The sequence below is a fragment of the Cololabis saira genome, chromosome 18 (assembly GCF_033807715.1).
Source record: "Cololabis saira isolate AMF1-May2022 chromosome 18, fColSai1.1, whole genome shotgun sequence".
Classification (NCBI taxonomy): domain Eukaryota; kingdom Metazoa; phylum Chordata; class Actinopteri; order Beloniformes; family Belonidae; genus Cololabis; species Cololabis saira.
In genome coordinates this window covers 20,011,014-20,031,490 of record NC_084604.1, presented here as the reverse complement: position 1 = coordinate 20,031,490, position 20,477 = coordinate 20,011,014, and the positions used below count along the sequence as shown (strand labels likewise).

At 40.7% G+C, this 20,477-nt stretch overlaps 1 protein-coding gene across 2 annotated transcripts; it reads right to left on the bottom strand.

The window, feature by feature from the left end:
- Window positions 1–26: 26 nt before the first annotated feature.
- On the bottom strand, window positions 27–19,326 carry pals1b (protein associated with LIN7 1, MAGUK p55 family member b). 2 transcript variants are annotated; one of them, XM_061707343.1, is made up of 14 exons: window positions 19,070–19,324; window positions 14,795–15,274; window positions 11,834–12,042; window positions 9,925–10,002; window positions 7,806–7,925; window positions 5,656–5,817; window positions 5,429–5,506; window positions 5,150–5,333; window positions 3,114–3,182; window positions 2,952–3,023; window positions 2,171–2,332; window positions 1,759–1,961; window positions 1,365–1,475; window positions 27–1,131 (listed from the first exon to the last, which is right to left on the bottom strand). In XM_061707343.1, the coding sequence occupies exons 2-14, from the start codon at window positions 15,117–15,119 to the stop codon at window positions 955–957; spliced, it is 1,950 nt and encodes a 649-aa protein (XP_061563327.1). In that variant the 5' UTR covers window positions 15,120–15,274; window positions 19,070–19,324; the 3' UTR covers window positions 27–954. The 2 variants fall into 2 exon arrangements, with proteins under 2 accessions (XP_061563327.1, XP_061563328.1); XM_061707344.1 differs by lacking the exon at window positions 9,925–10,002 and having other exon boundaries at window positions 19,070–19,326.
- Between the last annotated feature and the right edge of the window lie 1,151 nt (window positions 19,327–20,477).

The following is a 20,477-nucleotide window of genomic DNA, read 5'->3' as shown; positions in this document are numbered from 1 at the left end:
AAGCCAAACAAAAAACACAACCCGTTCACGTTTATTTTTATTAGTGCTTTTGGAAAATTGTGTTCATAATTTACTAAGTTCCTTGCAACAAAAGAAGCAATACAGCATTTGTTGGATTTAAGACTAAATGATATGTCTTTTTCATAGTAACACTGGTAGAAAACAATTCTTTGCACAACAACAGTCACAACATCCCCCCTCCCCCAGATAATCAGAGGTGGCTGCAATCGCAGCATAAACACAACATAATACTGACACTGGTGTTGAATTTAGCTCAAATCTGTGCAGTTCACAGCAGATTTCTCACTTGTACCTCTGAATGGAAGACGTTGCACTTAAAGCACTAAAGCTAGACTTCAGTTTGTTACCTGAAGAGGATTTTTGGTTTGCTGCTTTATCAGGAAACCCACCCGTAACGCTCTTTCCTAGCCTGGCCAGTCATTCAAATCCTTCTCTACATCAATACAAAAAAAATAAAATAAAGTTGGACTCCTCTGGATTTGACTTTGACCCATTTAACAAAATAAGTCTGGCCAGGCTAACACTCTCCCAGCTGAACGTACCATTTCCACGCGATACACCCGAATGTAACAATAAAATATTTTACCAATCTTTCTAGTAAATACATATTTACAATTATAAATATCTATTAAGAATACGATAGAAATATTTCTATATGTCAAATAAATGATTTTGCATAAAACTGCGATCAATGTACCTTCATGAAAAAAAAAAAAAAATGCATTAAAGACACATACCGAAAAAATAGAGAAAAGAAAAGACTGAGTCCATCCCTGCAGCGTGCGGCAACAATCACCTCCTCTACAAATGAGGAAAATGTGCAAGTGGAAATTCAGTGACATTTAAGCACTGTCCACGCAGCTGTCTTCAGTTCTGCTCCTCGGTTTCCTCTCTTCTACCCTGAGATGTCTTGCGCTGAGATGCGACAGCCCTCTAGCACAGCCAGGACGTGGGCACCCACTGTGGCTCAGTGTCCAGTTTATCTATCAACCGGCGAAGCTCCTGGAAAGCCTGGTTCGGATCTGTGTTCAGGATGGTTGCATCGAAGAAGTGGCCGAAATTGTGCTCCATTTCGCGGGCCTTTTCAATCACCTCCTTCAGTTCTTCTGGCTGCGTGTGGGAAACGGGAAATAAGTGTAAGAAGAGGCAGACTCCTCCAAAGTGCCCGGTCTGTGCTCAATATATAAATTAAGTGATTGTATAGCTGTATTAAAGCCATAATCTTTCTCGCTCTATTTAGATTTTTTTACTTTTTCTTATTGAGGTTGCACAAATCTTATGAATAATTTAGCCGTTTGAAAATGTAACTTCTGTTACAAGGTTTTCTGTCCTTGAGCGCTTACCTTTGGTGTCTTCCCTTCTGCGACCAGCAGGGTGCGTAGTCGTTCTTGAGAAGGAGGAGCGATGAAGATGACATATGGTTTGAGGTTGGAGGACCTTAACAGCCGGAGTGACTTACAGACAGAAGACAACACATACAAACAAATAAGAAGCATAGACCAAGTTTAGAATAAATAATGTTATCCTAAAGTAAACACGTTAGAGGTATTTTCTTTGCTGGACTGTATTAATGTACATTAAAACACAATATTGTCACATCTCTTTAAATTTTTGAAAACTTCTCATTATGTTCTGGCGGGACCACAGAGGTTAAGATCAAGGCTGAAGATGGGTGGTGAAATGAGCTTTGTAATTAACACGTTGGACAAAAACAGGGTCCGGTGTTCAGTTTCTTACCCTTGTGTGTAAGCAGAGCAAACAAATGCGTCCAGAGTTGATGATGTGCCGGACAGAGTCCGTGCTGGTGCCGTACAGGTTCTTCTCATACTCTCCCGATTCGATGAACTTCCCTGCCGACAAGTCTGTTTCAAAGGCAGAGCGACCCACAAAGTGGTAGTCGCGTCCGTTGCGTTCATGTATTCTGGGATTCCTGGTCGTGTCTGGGCCACGAAAAACAACAAATCGATTAGAATTAATGCAACGTATACACTTGTAGGTGGATTGTTTTGATGTCCTGTTTCTGGGACATCAGAAACTTTAAAATGTGTTGCGGGTGAGAAAAAAAGGATGATTTCATTCTTTATTAATAGTCAGATGGGTTTTTGTTTTCTGATAAATATTCAATATTTCCACGCCCTGCTGAACTCACGTGGAACGGCAACGGCGAACTTGTCTGGTTCTGCCGACAGGAGCCTCCGCCGCAGCTCGTCGTGACCGCAGTTTGCTGGACCAATCAGAGCGATGGGGCGTTTGCGATTAGCGGGCTGGTGGTAGAGGGACATCTCCTCATAGGTCAGGATGTCATCGTAGTCTGCACGGACAGTTTGGGGAGTGTTAGAGAAGCAACCCTGACCTACATCTCAAATCACATTGAGCTCTTGAGCAGCTGATCTACACAAACCTCTGACTTTTTGAGTCTGAGGGGTCAGAAAACACAGAAGGGATTTAAGAGATTGATAAAATACCACATTAATCCTGTTTGTATGAAAGTTTTGTGCAGAACCAACTCGTCTTCACATGGGACCTTCTCAGTTTATCTGCAGTCGCTGCCGGCCGCTGAGCAGCTCGACTGGAGTGATGTGCGTGTCAGCGTTTGTCCTCAGGATGTGTCTCTACGTGTGAACCCTAAAACCCCTGGTACCTCCAAGCCATTTAAGTACCTGCTGATCCCGTCACTAAAGACAAGTCTAATCTGACTTGTGACACAACAAGTCTGGACAAGCTCCTGTGAGAGTCACAAGGTGTGTCAACTCCAGCTTAGGTGTGGGCGTGATACTGAATGGGGAGGACATTTGGCAGTCCGACAGCGCTCACTGCAACGGCCTTTTCACAGGTGGTAAATTAGGAGTGACAACGAGTTAAGTATGCAGATGTCTTTTAAACCAGCTCAGATCTCACGCCCCTAGAGAGACGCGAGAAAGAAGTCCTACCGGCATTTCGGTTGAAGTTTGATATGTTCTTCTTCTTCTGTTTTTTGCTCTTCTTTGAAGACCACAGCTTCCCTGAACAAGTTAAATAAACCAGTTTTAAAAGACGAACAATCATCCCACCCACGGCAGTTTTCAGATCGTACGTTGAATCGGACTTCTTACCCTGCTGGTCCCGACTGTTGTCTGTAACAGTTTTCTTCAGGGTCTCCCTCTGTTGTTGGAAACTTTTACCTGAAAACAAACAAATAAATAAAGAATTCCGTTTTACTTAACTCTAAACTTGTTGTTTTCGTCAGTAAACAAACACTAATGCCAAGTTCAAAGGTTATGCAGGGCAACTATTGCTCTTTTATCTCCTCCTCAACATAATAATAAAAAAAAAGGCAAAAAGACAGCCAACTTTCCATTTCCAGTGCTTAACCTTGTTTTCCTCCACCTCCAGCAGGCTGTTTTAATCTGCTGGAGGTGCCAGATGGGGCTAAGTCTTAGGATAGTAGTGCCAAAGCTTGTTATTTGTCGCTTTCAACTTCTCTTCCTGGACTTAGTGTCCAGTCACTACAAGATGGGCAAAGTAATTTATTGGTTTCTTATGAAATTATGAGAAGCTGTCATGTGGGGCTCATACATGAATCATCCCCTGGTATATGATGGATTTCACTGTTAGTAGGACAGGTTTTTGGTAAAGGTATAATTTGTGCAAGAGCTGTCATCACACAGATGTGTATCTTTAACATTCAACACAACCGATTCGTCTCATTTTCGTCTCACTTCCCCAACACACAACACCAAAGACCATCTCTTTATCAATTTACAGAACATAAGTTTTGTTGCTAAATGTCCCCACAGTAAACCGTGCTGCTTCTCTTCTTAAATCCCCTGCACACAGTGAGATTGCAGCGATCCTATTAAGTTCACTGCCAGCTGTCGTGGAAATTAGGAGCACATTCCCAGGAAAGCTGAAAAAGTGAGACTGGAAAAACAGAACTTGTCGTTTTGCGCGTTTACACCTCATGATGGCGCGTTCTCGCACTGACGCAGCTTGACAGTGAAGCAAAAGGTGATAGACAGTATCATTTATACGGACCGAGACAGAGTCCCAGTCAAAACAGAAGATTGTCTTCCCTTTCTTACATTCTTCCACTCTCTCCAGTCCCTGCCTCCTGATTGACGGATCCCCCCTCCCTCTCTTCTTTCATTCCTCCTTTTTATCTATTTATTTACTTTTCCTTTGTTTTTGGGGTTCGTTTTTCTTTGTTTTTTTATCTCTCCCCCTTTTTATTCATATATTTTTTTAATTTATACTGTGCAGCTTTGATACTTAAATATTACTTAGAATAATTTTCATTTCTTTGTCATTAATTTGTGTGGATTTTTTGTTCTGTTGAATCAAAAAAAAAACAGAAGATTGTAATGAAGCCATCAAAACAGCTTAAAGCAGAAAAATACAAATGAACAAATCTCTGCCCTTTGTTACTCCACCGAATATAACACACATATGGACATGAGGGAATAAATAGTTTCTAAGTGCTTTGGTTTTCTTGACACAGACCCACTGCACTATTGTGGTATTTGTAAAATAATTAAATCTTATACATTATACTCTATGGCTAAACTGCCCCCCCCCCATCTTACATCTGTGTGTAGGTGGGTTATGACAGCAGCTGATTAAGGCTTGTTCTTAGCTGGTCTCCTAACCTTTTAGTTCTACGTTTAGTCCCTGCAGATCTTGACAATAGTTGCACTCAAAGTTGATCATCCAGAATTTTGACCCGTGTTCAGTTGCAATACCGTTACAACTGCCATCTGAGATCATCACAGCGTGAAGTAGGACAACCCTTCCGGAGCCATGACAGATACCGCTATAAGTCCTTTACGATGTTAATCTTCCCACTACGTCAGTCCACAATTGCATAACATATACCTGTCTGACTTAACATATTATATCCATGGATAAACAAGGTGTTGAATTATTCAACGAATGCTGCTCAGAACTGGATGTACATCAACCAGTTGGCAACGGAACTGATTTTAAATGGACTGACAAAAACCCCAGCTTTTCCTCAGTTGTAAAGTGTGTTTTCGATACTGTAAGTGCCAATAATGATGACACAACCGCATAAAAAGAAGGGAAAAAACAAAGATGTTAAAATGTTACTTAGTGACCACTTCCTGGTACTCAGCGCGGGTGCGATTCCTACCTGGAATGAGTCCAGCCAGGGGCTGGTTGTCCTCGTCTCCATCCCTGTACGCCTGCCACCAGTTGGGGTCATCCTGGCTAATGACGTGAAGGATGTCCCCCTTCTGGAAGGACAGGCCGAGCTCTCGACACGGCACGAAGCCGTCGTCAGAGGGGTCATAGTCAAAGTAAGCCCGTACGTGCATCTGAGGACATTTCACATGGACAAAGTTATTTTCAATATAGATGCCGAATCGACCGAAGTTCTCAGTGACACACAGGTACACCAGTTGAGACTTACCACAGTCTGTCTATGAGGGGCTGGCCTAACCTGAGCGCTTGGGATGAGGAGGAACGTCAGAGTGCCCTGCATTTGTTGCTATCAAAAGAAAGACAGAACTCACTTTTGATTTTGATTTTTTAAACATCCCTAGAGATTCTTTGTCTTTGGAAACTGCATTCTACGTGTTTTAAGGTGCTCTACAATGAAGCGAGGTTCCCGGACACCACTTTGACAATGAGCCTCACCAGCAGGTCATGCACTTCATTGATGTGTTTCCCTCGAATAGTAATCCCATTGATCTCCAGGATCTCGTCTCCTTCGCTGAGGAGGCCACTCCTCTCCGCGGCTCCACCTTTAACCACGCGACTCACCACCACGCCGTCCATGTCGTTTCGTACCGTTGCACCCTGATGTCCACATATACAGGCATGGAAAATTCAAAAATGACACTAAACACATTTTATGCAGATATAAAATCTAGAGAGGCAACATGTCAGATGCAGTTGGATGACTAGCAGAGTCAGAGGCGTTTAGCTTCCTGTTGGCTTGTGGGTACCCTTGAAAACCAGGTACTAAATGTTAAAAGTAGGTTTTGAAGAAAACTGACAACAGAGGTCTTTGCTCTGGACTTTAAAACGAAAGTGTCAATAATAGTAAATATTTACGAGGCTAAATAATGCAGTTGTGTGAAAAAGTGTTTTTTTTTCCCACAGAGGGCTATATAGGTATATAGGATTTTTTCCCCCTTAATAATAAAGACCTTCATTTAAAAACTGCATTTTGTGTTTACTTGTGTTATCTTTGTCTAATATTTAAATTTGTTTGGTGATCTGAAACATTTAAGTGTGACAAACATGCAAAAAAATAAGAAATCAGGAAACACTTTTTCACACAACTGTAAGTCTTATGTCTCTTTTTGAGCAGGTGCTGGTACTAGAACAATTTCAGAGCCAGTTCAAACTGAGAACCTTCTTTTATTTTTTCCACAACTAAAGAGCTGTCACACAGCCACTTCATAACAACACTTAAAATGTTTTTATGCCTGTATATCTGCATTTCTGTAAAAGACCACAGTGCAGGAAGACAGTTTGCCCACATCACATTTGTTTCCCTTTTCTGCAAACGTTTTGCCTTAAAATCACCAGTCTGTGTTCATACAAGCTGTTGCAAATCGTAGTTTGCGGATTCTCTTTTCAAGGCCAAGAAGCATTTCCAAAATCTGGCCAGTATTGATGAACCCGTCTACAAACGGCATTTATACACTCTTTCCAGTAGATGGGCAGGTGCTGCCAAATGAAAGGTCACTAATCACAAACAACACAGTGATATTAAAACATTAAAAAGAAGAAAAAATAAAGAGGAACAACTATTTTTGTTTTCGCGTTGTTGATGCACAGCTTCTTATTAGTCTCTGTTGGATGAAGAACACTAAAAACTGCACTGTATTTTTTTGTTGTTTGTTTTAATGACAGTCAGACCATTTGAATTGGGCTGGTTGGTTTCCTAAGTCCCGCTCCCCGAGGGCGGCACCAGACGGCTCGCCCGGTTGACTGGGTTTCCCAGTGCGGATGCTACCGTCCTCGTACAGCCGGACCAGGCAGGGTTATGTCCTAGTCCACTTAGGAAACCTATAAATAGGTTTCTCGTCCATAAATAGTAGTGGATGTGCGGACATCACTCAAAATGTTAAAGTAAATACAATTATGTTATTTGTGTAGTTACAATACGTAAAGTCTTATGACACAGGATCAGATTTTTCCATTATGATACATAAAAGTCTCTGCGCAGATTAGCGGTTTTCTGGACTCACTGGGCCCCAGGCTGCCCTTTTACTGGCCTGGATCCACAATCATCCTCTGCTTTTGGCAGAGGGCTGTGATTCCCTCAGATTACTGGGCAATTTCCATCCATCTTCTTTTGGCAGTCAGCGCAGTTAAATGCCTTGTCACATCTGCTTTGGACCTTTGGTTCTGCCAAACAATCCTGGATGAGCTTTCTACCCCCTAAATGTGCAGAAACCTCTGTGATGGCACTATCCAGAAACTCATCTATTGTTGCACCAGTTTCCCTGACCCAGGGCCAGCGCTTGGCAGTTTCTCAGTTAGATACTGGCTCTCAACCAGCTCTGGAGCCGCTTTGATCAAAAAGAGCCTCCAGTGACTCATTTACTCCCGTCCTTATTTGAATAACTCAAATTCTTATTGTAATATTAATTATAATCAGTGCCAACTAAAGTTTTTGAATATAAGCATAACAATGCTTTCAAATGCTGCTACAATACATTCAGAGGACACATACAAATCATAAAGCAGTCTAAATAGCTTGGAGAGAATTTGAAAATGTAGGATTACAAATAGTTATGACATCAGTGACTCAGAAGGAGAGGACGTCTCACCAGTGGCGTGTCTCTGGCCTTTTCCAGCCGCACTAATTTAACCGTCTCTCCAAGGTACTGGGTCACATTTTCCTCAGTCATTTCTTGCACTGCCACACTGTCATGAGCCTGCATCAGTGCCTGCCACACGAACAAATGAATAATGAACACAGGAACAAACAGACATCAAGCAGTATACAGTACATACACATATACAGCCAAAAAGCTTATTAACTCAAAAATAAAGTACAAATAAAACTAGACAAGAAGACAGGAAGAGGCCGCAAGAGTCAAGGAGAATGAATGAGGCTGTTGTCTTTTACAGCGTCCTTTACTGCCAACACTACCGGTTGGCGTGAAAACAAAGTGTCTGAAAAGCTAACAGAAAGTTAAAGAAGAGTGAAACAAGTGTCTTTAGACATGCACCTGCTACTAAAAGCCTTTCCGCTCCTCATCTTTTTTAACAAGAGCAGTCAGCAAACCCAGATCCAAGCCAAAAATAAGACGGAGATTGCTCCCTCACTTCATTAAATGTGACAAGTGCCTATGCTCCTCAATTAATAACCATCAGTCCAAATTAGTTTCTCTGTCCAGCAGATAAGGGGACCTGGGAGAGTGAAGGCCGGGCTAAGCTTTGGTGTAGGTACAATCCGTCTTAATCTCCCTCTGCATGTAGGAGTCAGAATCCACCACCATCAATCATCAAAACTCCTTTAGCTTCTACACTCCAGAGGAAATGGTGTCCTAGAAAACAATGAAACAGAGACAAGTGGACTTGAGGGAGCTGTCGTCCTCCCTTGCATGCCTCCATTAGTTTTGGCTATGAAGTTGGTTACCTGTACAGCGGGGTGAATCATGTGATCCCCGGTTCCCTGCAGAGAAACTGACATAATCTGTTCCCACTTCTGTGCCACAAGGCAGGCTCACATCTCATCACACCATCTCCGCTGGCTACGTTGTGGTTCTGACTCAGTGGGGGGGTTAAAGGGCCATCGGGGGGAATCGGTAGTTCACACAGTCACATGGGTCAAACAACAGACCCCCGGCGTTCCACGGCCAGGACCCTCAACCACAGCTGAGTCATAAACCTGAGGACTTTTCACAACCTGGTGCTTCACTAATGGAAAATGGCAGTTTGACCATGTGACTCATTTTTTTCCTTAAGGAGAATCTCAGGGCGTCTCCATCAACAAAGGTAGTGAAGAGTCCCTCAAATAAAGATGGAGCATGTAGTACGCCAGGGAGGACGATCTCATTTGCCCACTTGTGCCAAAAGCAGTCTTTTCATCTAAACAGCCACATTTGGACCCCATGAAAACAGCTTTTTCAAAATGATTTTAAACTAGATGGATGAACATTGTTGCAAGAAACAAACCAATCATGCTTTTTCATTGCAAAGAAAAGTGATTGACCAGACAATCCCATTTAGGCCACCTACATCAGTCATTCATTAAAGCGAGGACCAGACATCCAACACACATTTAAAACGGTCCCCATCATAATAAATACATTACATTTTTCTTTAAGGATTTAATCTGCAAAGTAACCCTCTTCCATTCCTCAATGTCCTTGAGCAAAGCAATAACATCCCCTAAAATTATGATACATGACTTGACCTTATTATTGTCCTCAGCAAATAAATATGATGACAGTAGAGATGTGAAACTGTTCAACTGTCTTTGAACTATGTGCTGCTTTTGTAAAGTTTGATTACCTTGTTTACTTATTTGTATTTATCTCTGGTGAGAATCCTTCATAAGCCCACCTTGGGTTTCTTTTTTTCTCACCTGCACTGCAGTAATTATTGTATTGTCATTATTTCTTTGTATTCCTTTGATATGTGCGAATAAATAAAACTGAAAAAAAAAACTAAAACTAACTATCAACCCATTAAGCCTCATAACCTGACCTCTAACCTCCCATCGCGGGGGTGCAAGAGAAACCGTTTCACTTTTAGAAATAGTCCTGAAGAACATTATTTATATTTACAGTAGTCCAATCACTGGATCATAAACGAAACAAACTGTAAATTATTATTATTATTTTTTTCTAAATCTGTAGTCTTTTTGAACCACACTGTTGTTCTTATAATAAACCTGTGGGTCAAGAAGAGGTCGCGACAGGAAATCCGATCTCTGACCTGGAGATGAGGATTGGTGAGCAGGGCTCTGAGCTCCAAACCCTCCTTTTGCTGGCTTGACTGGAGAATCCTCTGAACCTAAACAGAGACACGTTATGGTGCGATAAATCTGGGAGTAAATCTTCTAAACCTGAGAGTCAGATGAAGTAGTTGGGTACCATTTTACAACTTTGAATTAGATTAACTGAATAAAAACTACAACCCCGCCACATAATCTGTTATTTCACCACTTTGTCCTTCTTTTAATGCAAATTGAAGATGAATTAATGAATGGTTATCACTTGTTTTTTGGCCTAATTTTAATCAGATATACAAAAATCTAAATTGTATGCAGTAATGAAATATTGGCATTCATTTTCTTCTGCCCTTGTGCCTCTTCATCTCTTGTTCAGAGCTTAGTTCATCCATTACACTAATCAAAGCTCCCACTAACAAGGTGACGCACTTTCCCCGCCCCTCCCCCAGCAGCGCTGCACCTCCGCCCACGCTCCTATAAGCTGCTGGAGTTTCTTTTTCTGGCTGCCCAGATCCTGGCCTTCGTCCTGTGGTGTGCTGCACTGCTCAGCCAGCACAGAGGGCTGCTGGGAGATTAGTTTACACAATAGCCTCCGCACAGCACAGCCACTTAGTGTAGACACGCTGCAGCTTAAACTCTTTGTGCCTGGTGTGTGAGACCATATACTGATCTACTGTGCACGGGAAGATAATGTGTGGTGCGTGTAAGGTAGAACAGATGATGACATGTAGCCTCTCTACCTTCAAACCTGTCATGGTCATGACTGGTGTAGTAGTTGTTTCGCACTGCTGCTGACTGTCCTCTGAATGAACTCTACACGCTGTACCTCAGACATACACTATTTCACCAGAAACATAACTGGTTTACATCATTGATGTATAGAGCTTCCACATTTCTCATGGCAAACTACTACACAGTTTCTCTTTCTGCAGAGTCTGTGCTCTGTGACGGGCTGTATCTGAACCCTCGACATGCGGAGGCTTGCTTCACTAGTTAAATCAATTACTGTTACTGTTGCAAAAATAAGCTAGCTGATGTTTTGTCAACAAGGAGGTCACATGTGGCAGATTCCCTGAAACGGTTTCTTGTTCTTTGTCACTTTCTGTGCTGGATCTCTGCAGGTACCACTCTAAACCCTTATTCAAAATAGGAAACTGGTAGATGGGGGAGACAAAGAAAATTCACTCATGCATGTGTGCGAGTGTTTCTATTATAATAATAATCAAATAACAAGTGAACCAATAAAGTCAATAATCTGATTCGCATGAGCTCTATTTTTCTTCCTCGTCCCAACTACCTTCTCACATCTTTATTCTATCTGAATTTATTTCTCTGCCTTTATTAGTTAAAATCAAGCTGAGTTAGAAAATCCCTCATTCACGCCTTAAAGTGAAATGACACAGCAGCAATATAAATTTTGAGATAAAAAAAATTAAGAAATAAACAAAAAAGAAAGAAAATGCTAAATTTCTGAAAAATACATGTAATCAATCATCATCTCTGGGTCTGTTCAGTTCTCTTTGCTTGCAACGTTATTCTTTATATATTTCTTTAGAATATAATATATTATAAAGAGAACCAAAGCTGTTAATTGACCAGTAAAACGAAAGCACCTTTATTCAAAACCTGCCTCATCTCTGGTGACCACTACTAGATTCATGGGGTACTGAGTTGGTTCTGAAGTATATTTATGTGTTTACAAGAAATAATAAAATAATGAAAGAGTAATTATTTTGGCTCCAGTCAGCCTGGTTTTCTTGTCAGATTCTTGAAGCAGTGGCTATGTTTATCTACAAATCTTAAATAACTTAATCTCAATTAAACCCAACATTATAAACTACATTTTCACGTGGAGCAATGAAGAAATTGCTGGGGAATGATCATTACACATACCTCCTGGCAGAGGTCCTGTGCTTGTGCTGTGAGGGGTGAGGTGGGACTAACTCTGTGCATCTGTTGGGACACAGCGGTGTAGATGGTGTAGGCAGTCCTGAATTCTTCATTGGTAAGGAGCTGCATTATCACATCCACATCCTGCTGGCTCTGAGCATCATTCAAGCAGTGTTGCGCCCACTTCAGAGCCTGCAGTAAGTCCTCCAGGCCTGACAAAGAGACACAGATTGTGAAAAGAACACTGGCAATGCTCAGCAACAAAGGCATATATTAAAGGTATTGTGACATCATTTTTAACATGCTTTTAACACTATTAAAAGTCTTGGCCAACGTCCCTCAAATGTGTCTAAAAGAGTGTAACAAGAAAAACTTAACTCTAGTACTCTTTTCCTGGCTTTTTATTACAGTGTTTTTTTGCGCCGTGAAAAATGCTTCCTTTTCTCCCTTTCCTGTCAATCATTGCTCCGCTCCTCCTCCAAACCTCCTCCTCCTCCAGCCATACGCTCACAGCGGCGTCGGAGCCGGGAGCGACAGGCGAAGCATGCACGGAAAAGCAGCACGGCGAACCACAGCAAACAATCATAAAAATAAAGGCATGCAAGCAGCAGTGTACCCTTATCTTAAGTCCAGTCAGTGGCCGCGGGTCTTCTTAGCAGTTTTCCTCCGGTGATTAGAACAAAAGACGCTCTAAACAGCTCCTTGTTAAGCCTCATTTATGGTTCCGCGTTAAATCGACGCAGAGCCTACGCCGTAGGGTTCAGCGTACGGTGCGCGTCGCCGCGTAACCCTATGCCGTAGGCTCTGCGTCGGTGTAACGCGGAACCATAAATCAGCCTTTATGGTGCACTGGAGAGGAGAGGAGACAGGGAGCTGGGTGGAGGGGGCGGTGATTTAGCGGGCCCTGACGTCACGGCCCGCCACCAAACCACATGCGCCGTTTTTGCACAGTTATGCGGAAAATCCCAGAAAGCACACAATACACTGAATGTTAAAAGTTCCTTGTTTTTTGGGTGTAATTGATGTCAAGACACCCAACAAAACACAAAAAATCAAGAAAAATGTGTTTTTCATGTCACAATCCCTTTAAATAAAAATCAGTACAAGCCCTTGAAGCAGTGAAATATGTTTCCAGCATTTCATTTTACCAAATTTTGATATAGTATAAACTTCGCCACGTTTCATACCTGTCTATGAATTCCATGAAAAATGAACTTTCAGAGGTTGTATGTAACAAATTTATTTTAAACAGATTTATCAGTGTTTAGAACCAACATTACCAGCCATCAGTTAAAGAGATTGTTATTTTTAGTTCAGCCATTTGGATGTGGATTTACTGGTGCCCCACTGTTCCGGTGCATGATCTTAAAAATGATTGTTTACAGATCCCCCATAACCCCGGCTTCGTATGCTGGTTTTATAAAATACTTTTGCATTTAGGCCTCAGCTTGTCTACGTGTGGATAGGGCCTTATTTTGTCCAGGCTTTAGCTGTCAGACACAACCTCAGATTTGACTCTAAAATACTTTAGTATTCATAGAAGTTAATGCATAACTCAATGACTGCAGTGTGTCCAATTCTTGTAGCTGCAAAAGCCCCAAACATCAGCCCTCTGCCAACGTGCTTGACAGATGCGTATGTAGTTTGCGTCTACAATATACACTTTACATCACTTAAAGTGGTGCAGTGCATTATATCAATACAACATATCCTGTCCAGAAGATATTGTTCAAATATTCTTGTGGCTTACTCAGATGCAACTTTGCAACCCGGAAAATTTGCTAGAATGTTGTCGTTTTGTTTTTTTCCAGGAGGAAAAAACAAAAAACAGCTTTCTACTGACAAGTCTGATATACAATTCTCTTTATAATATTTTGTCTAATTGTCTGTTGATGCATATCTAACTTGCTAACTCAGACCTGTGGCTTAAAAGAATAAACTTTGGTTGTTTGCAATTTTTCCACTTAAACTGAACTGAATGAATTCAGTTCAATTCAATTATCTGCACACAGTCTTACAACTCCTGGGAAGACTAGAAACTCTTGAAAGTTTTCTAATTATGAGAAATCTCAGTTGTATTTATGTTTTCACACTTTTTGTAGGCTCACAGGCTTCTTTTGTATTGGGGGTTGGTTTTTGTAATATGTCTTGTGTTGTTGCTCTGAGGCTGCCTTTACCTAATTTTAAGACCTGGTAAAGGGCAGAGGATATTTGATTATGTCCAAATACACAAAGAAACGTTAAACATGACATTAATATCTTCAAGAACTGCGGTGAAAGAAAATATTTCTTGTGTACATTTTCTGCAGTTGAACATTTTTGTTTCAGTCACCAGAATGACTGTAAGACCATTATTTAAAACGTAGCTTTCCTTATGTTAAGATTAAGTTAAGATTGTGACCTTTTATGGTACACAGAGCAAAACATTTTTCTAACATAGATTTTATCTGTAGAAAGCTATTCAATAATGATGAAAACGTATTTCACTGAAGTTTTATAGATTTAGTAACGGTGTGGGCCAGAAGTTTGATTGCCTTATCATCATCTGTAAAAAAAACCTTTAGTAAATAAAGAATAAAAACTTTATAGTCAGACCACAATATATTTGTCTTGAATGTGTTTTTCCACAAAACAAATCTTCCTGGTCCTGCACCCAAGTGGTTTCCCCCCCTACCAGAACAGTGTTTGTGTTTAGTTTAACTAACCAGAGAAAACTGGTTCGCTGAACAATAAAACAAGCCATTAAAAATACTATTCTCCTCCTTCACTGCCCTCTGCTCGCCCCCTTCAATACCCATTGTTTTGATTGCTTTGTTTTCACAATTATTTTGTGAGACCTCCCAATTTTCTATTCTTCTCCAAGGTTGGTATTCCTCCTCCTCCTTTGCACACCCCTTCCTCCCTCCAACCTCTTTGACCCTTGAAAAGACTTTTGCCCTCATTGCCCTCCTCCGCTGAACTCACCGATGACAGGATCCATGCTTGTGTCTATAGTAGCCTTTTCCTTCCCCTCAAAGGTGGGGTTGTCAATGCCGACCTTCGGGTTCTGCGACAGCTTCTTTAGCCTGAGAGAAGCATTGGGGTCGATGTCATGCTTCCCCTTGCTGTCCCCCTCTTTCCTGTTCCTCAGCTCCTCTTGGTAATACTGAATCCTCTCCATGTGGTCAGTGCAGTGTGAAGATTTGACAAGGGTACCTTCCTCCCCTGGACAGTCCACGGCCCTCTCTCTGTGGCTCACGGCCTGACCGGAGGCCTCTTGAACATAACCGTTCATATGGGATGTAATCATCCCTGTTGCAGCAGCATACGGCTCAAACCACCCCAGTGTTTGCTGAGGTCTGCTGGAGCGGAACGAGGAAGTATAGCAGAGCCGTTTTCAATGCAGGGGTCATAGCATGCCAGTGTGGGGTGCTGTTTTTTGTGCTGCTTCTGTGATCTCTCATCCTGGAAAAAAAGTTATCACCAATTTATTTTAAAATTACAAACAAAATTTCAGGAAAATATTTTCTCTCTGTGACAGTTATTTTAATCATACTGTATTCGTAAGAAACCACAGGTTTACCTTCCGACAGTTTGACAGCTGAATAGACAAAGTTATTAGTAGCTTGAACAACACTAAAGCTACAGACGAAACATTTGTTACAGCAACATTTATATTTTTGTTATATTCAAGACTGTAAATTATGAAATTGTTATGTGTTTGTATAGACAAAAAACACATAATAAAATGCCTTACGCTGACTCAAAATACTGTAAATATTCACCATAACTGTTCGATCAACTAAATTAATAACTTTATGGCCATTTTGAAATTATTATGTATCCATCTAGAATTTGTCAAATTTGTATTTTCTTCCTCAGTGCTCTGTATTTTGGCTTTGCGGCAACTATGGTTGTTTAAGTCACTGTTTCCAAACCTCGGCCCTCGAGTACCACTGCCCTGCCCTGTTTCAACACACTTGATTCTAATTACGGTAAGGGTTATCATAAGCATGTCAACAAGGTCCGGAAAAGTCTGTTAATGACCCAGCCATGTCAGTCAGGATGTGTTGAAGCAGGGAAACATCTGAAACATGCAGGCCAGGGTTACTCGAGGGCTGAAGTTGGGAAACACCGGTTTAAGTTATTAACGTTTTATCCATCCACCTGAATGTGCACGTTGGTTTACCTCTCAACTGCTAAAAACCATCTAATGGGCATCCACTGACAGAAATAATACAAGCTAAAGGGAAAAAAAAAAAATCATCTTATATTTAAAATGAGCCAAATCTTTGTCCATGCAAACTAAACCATAAGTGTACAAAAAATTGCTTTCTGCATTACTGTACACCCCTTGCTGTTATGAGCATTTTTTTATAAGCCTCTCCCTAAGTAACAAGTTTGAGCACGCTAACTACTTGGTTTTTCTAGACCCGCAACTTTAATTGTTATTTATAATCTAGAAAGATGGGGTGCTTTGAAAACACAGATATGCTATAACACAGACAGCATATATATCTTCAAATAGTTGTTATCATTTTGTCCTCCTTCCAGCCAGATAAATGTTGATCAAAACCAGTATTTACTTATACCGTCTATCACACCACTTCACATCACACCACTCCTATCTTGGAGAGCTCTCTTGCCTCACTTCGAATCCCCTCAGTTCAGCTCCATCCACCCATTTGCTTGAGCACACCTGTCCCCAACTATCCACAAAAACAACTTATTTAGAATATCTATCTGTAGTTGGCTGCATATAATGACCGACTGAACCCACAATTAAAATAACTGCAGGCTTTTTTTCAATGAGTTACAAAAATGATTACAGTTCTGGGTCTTTCGTATTTCCACTGAGGCCTACAGCACAGGGTATATTAAGCAAATTAAGTCTGTTGAAGCATCTTGCTCTTCCCTGACAGTCCATTGTAGGGTCAATACAGAGTAACCTGTGCAGACGGTTAAATAGAAAGTGTGCTTCAAGTGTATTCATGCAAAATGTGTAAATGCTACACACCATGAAGAAACATAGTTTTTGGTGTTTTTAATTTTGCTTTAGACTATATTCCCGTGACTTCACCACTTCCTTGTGACTTCACCACTTTCCATGTCAGGGTCAAAGATCAATCCCCTCATTCTTTCTGGAGCTCAATGGACCTCTGCAGCTCATGGGGTGTGCTGTGTCTTTTCAGCTGACTGAAGCTTCATGAATGTCTGAGTTCAAAACAACTATTCCTTTAGCCAAGCTGTGGGTTGTACTTACTATTGTAGATGTTTATTCCGTGATGACTGAGACAAAAAGGTCAAATAAAGGGATGTGAATACTACACCAACCAGAAATGTTCAGCTCTGCAAGCCTCAACCTGTAGGCTCCATGTAATATCAAACCCTCTCAACCAGGGTTTTGTTTGGGAAAAATGTCTCCCTTGAGACTGTGTTAAGTTCCTGGTTTCTGTTTTGCAAATAAAGGGGATAGAGGAAAGAACTCCCTAAAGATCCTGGCTTCTGGAAAAGGATTCCTGTACTTGAAAAGGACGTTAAATACGTCCAGAATATTCTAGTATATGTAATATGCGACACACTGCTATTGATAACTGCCAGCAAAAATGTAGAGTGTTAAAGTTAGATCTAATATTTTTGGGATGATATGCACAATAATATAAATAATATAAATGTATAATTGTGATGGAGACATGTGCAGGTAAAAAGAGGTATGGAAATCTTAAAAAAAAAAAAACTAAGAACATGTTTTAAACTTTCACACTATCTGTACGAGTTCTGTGTTTTAATATCTAATAGTGTTTAAGGTATGGCCCACTTTCAACAATGTATTATGAATACATTGGAAGCCCAACAGATAAAAGTTTGCAGATGACAATGATTTCATTTCCACTGTTTTCCATTCTTTAGAAAAAAAAAAGGGTAAAAATCATAATATTGCCCTAAAAGCCAGGTTGGCAGTCATGTAATGCAGTCAGTCATATCCTCACCACACAAATGGCAGCCCTCCCCCTCTTTTAACTCTCCACAGCTAATTATGTCTGGCAAGTCTATCCCAACACCTCTCAAGCTCCTCCCTACAGAAGCATTTAGCTGCATTTAGACCGGCGGCCCACTGCTGATAAACAGCAGAAACTGCTAGAGGACCATCTGTTCCTGTGGGCTTAATTAAGCTTGGGATCTCATGCAGTACTGTAGCTCAGTGACCAGGGCAGCACTTTAGAGGGATGCTGGGAAGAGAGACATGCACCTACTGTAGGTAGAAGAGTGAGAATAAATGGCACACACGCATCTAGACAGAAACAAACAAGACCATGCCAAGAGGTTTGGCTCCACTTGCCTAGACTCTGTCTGGCAATTCAATTCAATTCAATTTTATTTGTATAGCGTCTAATACAACAAAAGTTGTCTCTAGGCGCTTTCCAGAGACCCAGAACATGACCCCCGAGCAATAATTACAACAGTGGCAAGGAAAAACTCCCCTTTAGGAGGGAAGAAACCTTGAGCAGGACCAAGTTTCAGACCTCTGCAGGGTCACGGAAAATGTGATACTTTATGAAATGAAAAAAAAAAAGAAAAGATAATCCTGTCGCATGATATGAAATTAGCCTGACAATATCAACTGCACTGAGATAACTGTAGAGGCCCAAACATGCAAAATACATAAAGGTCAATTCTAACTGATGCAGATAATAAGGACTTAAACCTTAAAAATAACATTTCAGATATAAACAACACCGTTTATTCTCACAGGTTTTTCCACATACCTCACCCCAACATAGATTAAAAAAAAAACATGGACAATATTACAAGAGAATGGTGAAAAAGTCTTTGTTTATTCTAATCCGCATATTAGTTTTGCCCATCAGTTGTATTTATCTCTTTCCACAATCATATTTGACCCTACAAGTGATTTCCTCCCTAATTATCCAAAGAGTAGCCTTAGTTACATGTACAATATGATTATAAATGTAATATAATAATTTAATTAGGTAATATAGGTAACAAAATAACTTCCAGAGGAATTACAGCAGCCCAGTCTCTTCCAGTTTACACATGTTTTGAGCAACTTTACAAAAGATGCAGCACACTCATGAAGAGCAGCAATAAGAGCGGTACAGCATAACCTTCGAATAAACACGTTTCTAAATGCGTAAAAGTTTTTATCTCTGCTATTCAGCGCTGGCGTGACAACAGAGAGGGACTTAGCTTAGCAGCAGCTAACTACGTAGCTGTCCCAGCAGACTCAAGTCTACTTACCGCTTCCAAAAATAACCCGCAGATTGGGTCCTGCTACCTGAAAATTACTGTTTTACGATCCAACGTCCAGAGAACAAGTATGCTGGTCACTCGGAGACGCACAGGGGAAGGCACGGCTTCTTTCCAAGTGTTTACAGGAGCGCTCTCAGCCGCTGTAGTTCAGTCACTTGTAGCCATTTGTGCTGGTGGAACTGCAGTTGTTTTCAGCCGTCTCCCTGGCAACACTGCGGCTCCGCAGCGCCCCCTGTCGGCCACACGCGACAATGCTGCTCAAACTGTAGCCAGCGCTGGACATAAACATACCGATCTTTTACTCCTTTAACAATCTCAGTGCCAGAAGTGTGTGTGTGTGTGTGTGTGTGTGTGTGTGTGTGTGTGTGTGTGTGTGTGTGTGTGTGTGTGTGTGTGTGTGTGTGTGTGTGTAGGGTACATAAACACACATATACACATACCGGTATACATATATATATATATATATATATATATATATATATATATATATATATATATATATATATATATATATATATATATATTGACATATATAGGCAAGGCAAGGCAAGTTTAATAATTCAACACAAGGTAATTCAAAGTTCTTTACATCGACATTAAAAGCGGCAAGACATAGTTAGACAGTAAATAACAAATAAAATGAATAAAATGATAAGAAAAGAAGTAAAATAATAAAAAGCACAAGCTGTTAAAAATAAGGGCAGTAGAGTACAGCAGGTAAGTATTTAATTTAAGAGTAAGCTTCAGTAAACAGTAATGTTTTTAGGCCTGATTTAAAGGAGCTGACAGTTGCAGCAGACCTCAGGTCTACAGGAAGTTTGTTCCACCGGTGAGGAGCAGAATAACTGAACGCTGCCTCGCCTTGCTTGGTTCTGGTTCTTGGGAACCACAACAAACCAGATCCAGATGAACCTCAGGGGTCTGGGAGCTTCATAGGAACTAACAGATCCAGCATGTATTTTGGTCCAAGACCATTCAGGTCTTTGTAGACCAGCAGTAAGATTTTAAACTCTATCCTTTGACTCGTATATATATATAAGGACTCATATATATATATATATATATATATATATATATATATATATATATATATATATATATATATATATATGATGAATACTTTATTACAGACTCAAAAGGTTCCATATAAAATACATAAGAATTACAGGTCACACATTAAAATACATGCAAACATCTGTTCCAATGTTTCCATAGTCCAGATGTGTATACCTTGTATCACTCCGTTTGATGTTAGTGAGTGCAGTTATTAGACAATTTTCTGACTCATGTTGTTGACAGATACATTTAAACATAAAATTCCTCAGCAGAGCATGGAAGGTGGGGACATAACAATTAACAAATAAAGTGCTTGCACTTGTCCATCTTGGAAGCTTAA

What these genes read in the sequence shown, in the direction of transcription:
- pals1b (XM_061707343.1), bottom strand. Translation starts at nt 15,119, where the DNA reads ATGATTACATCCCATATGAACGGTTATGTTCAAGAGGCCTCCGGTCAG. An exon ending in CACAGGACCTCTGCCAGGAG is followed by an intron (nt 10,003 to 11,833) that starts GTATGTGTAATG and finishes GTCTCTGTTTAG; the next exon opens with GTTCAGAGGATTCTCCAGTC. An exon ending in AGGCCAGAGACACGCCACTG is followed by an intron (nt 5,818 to 7,805) that starts GTGAGACGTCCT and finishes TGTGGACATCAG; the next exon opens with GGTGCAACGGTACGAAACGA.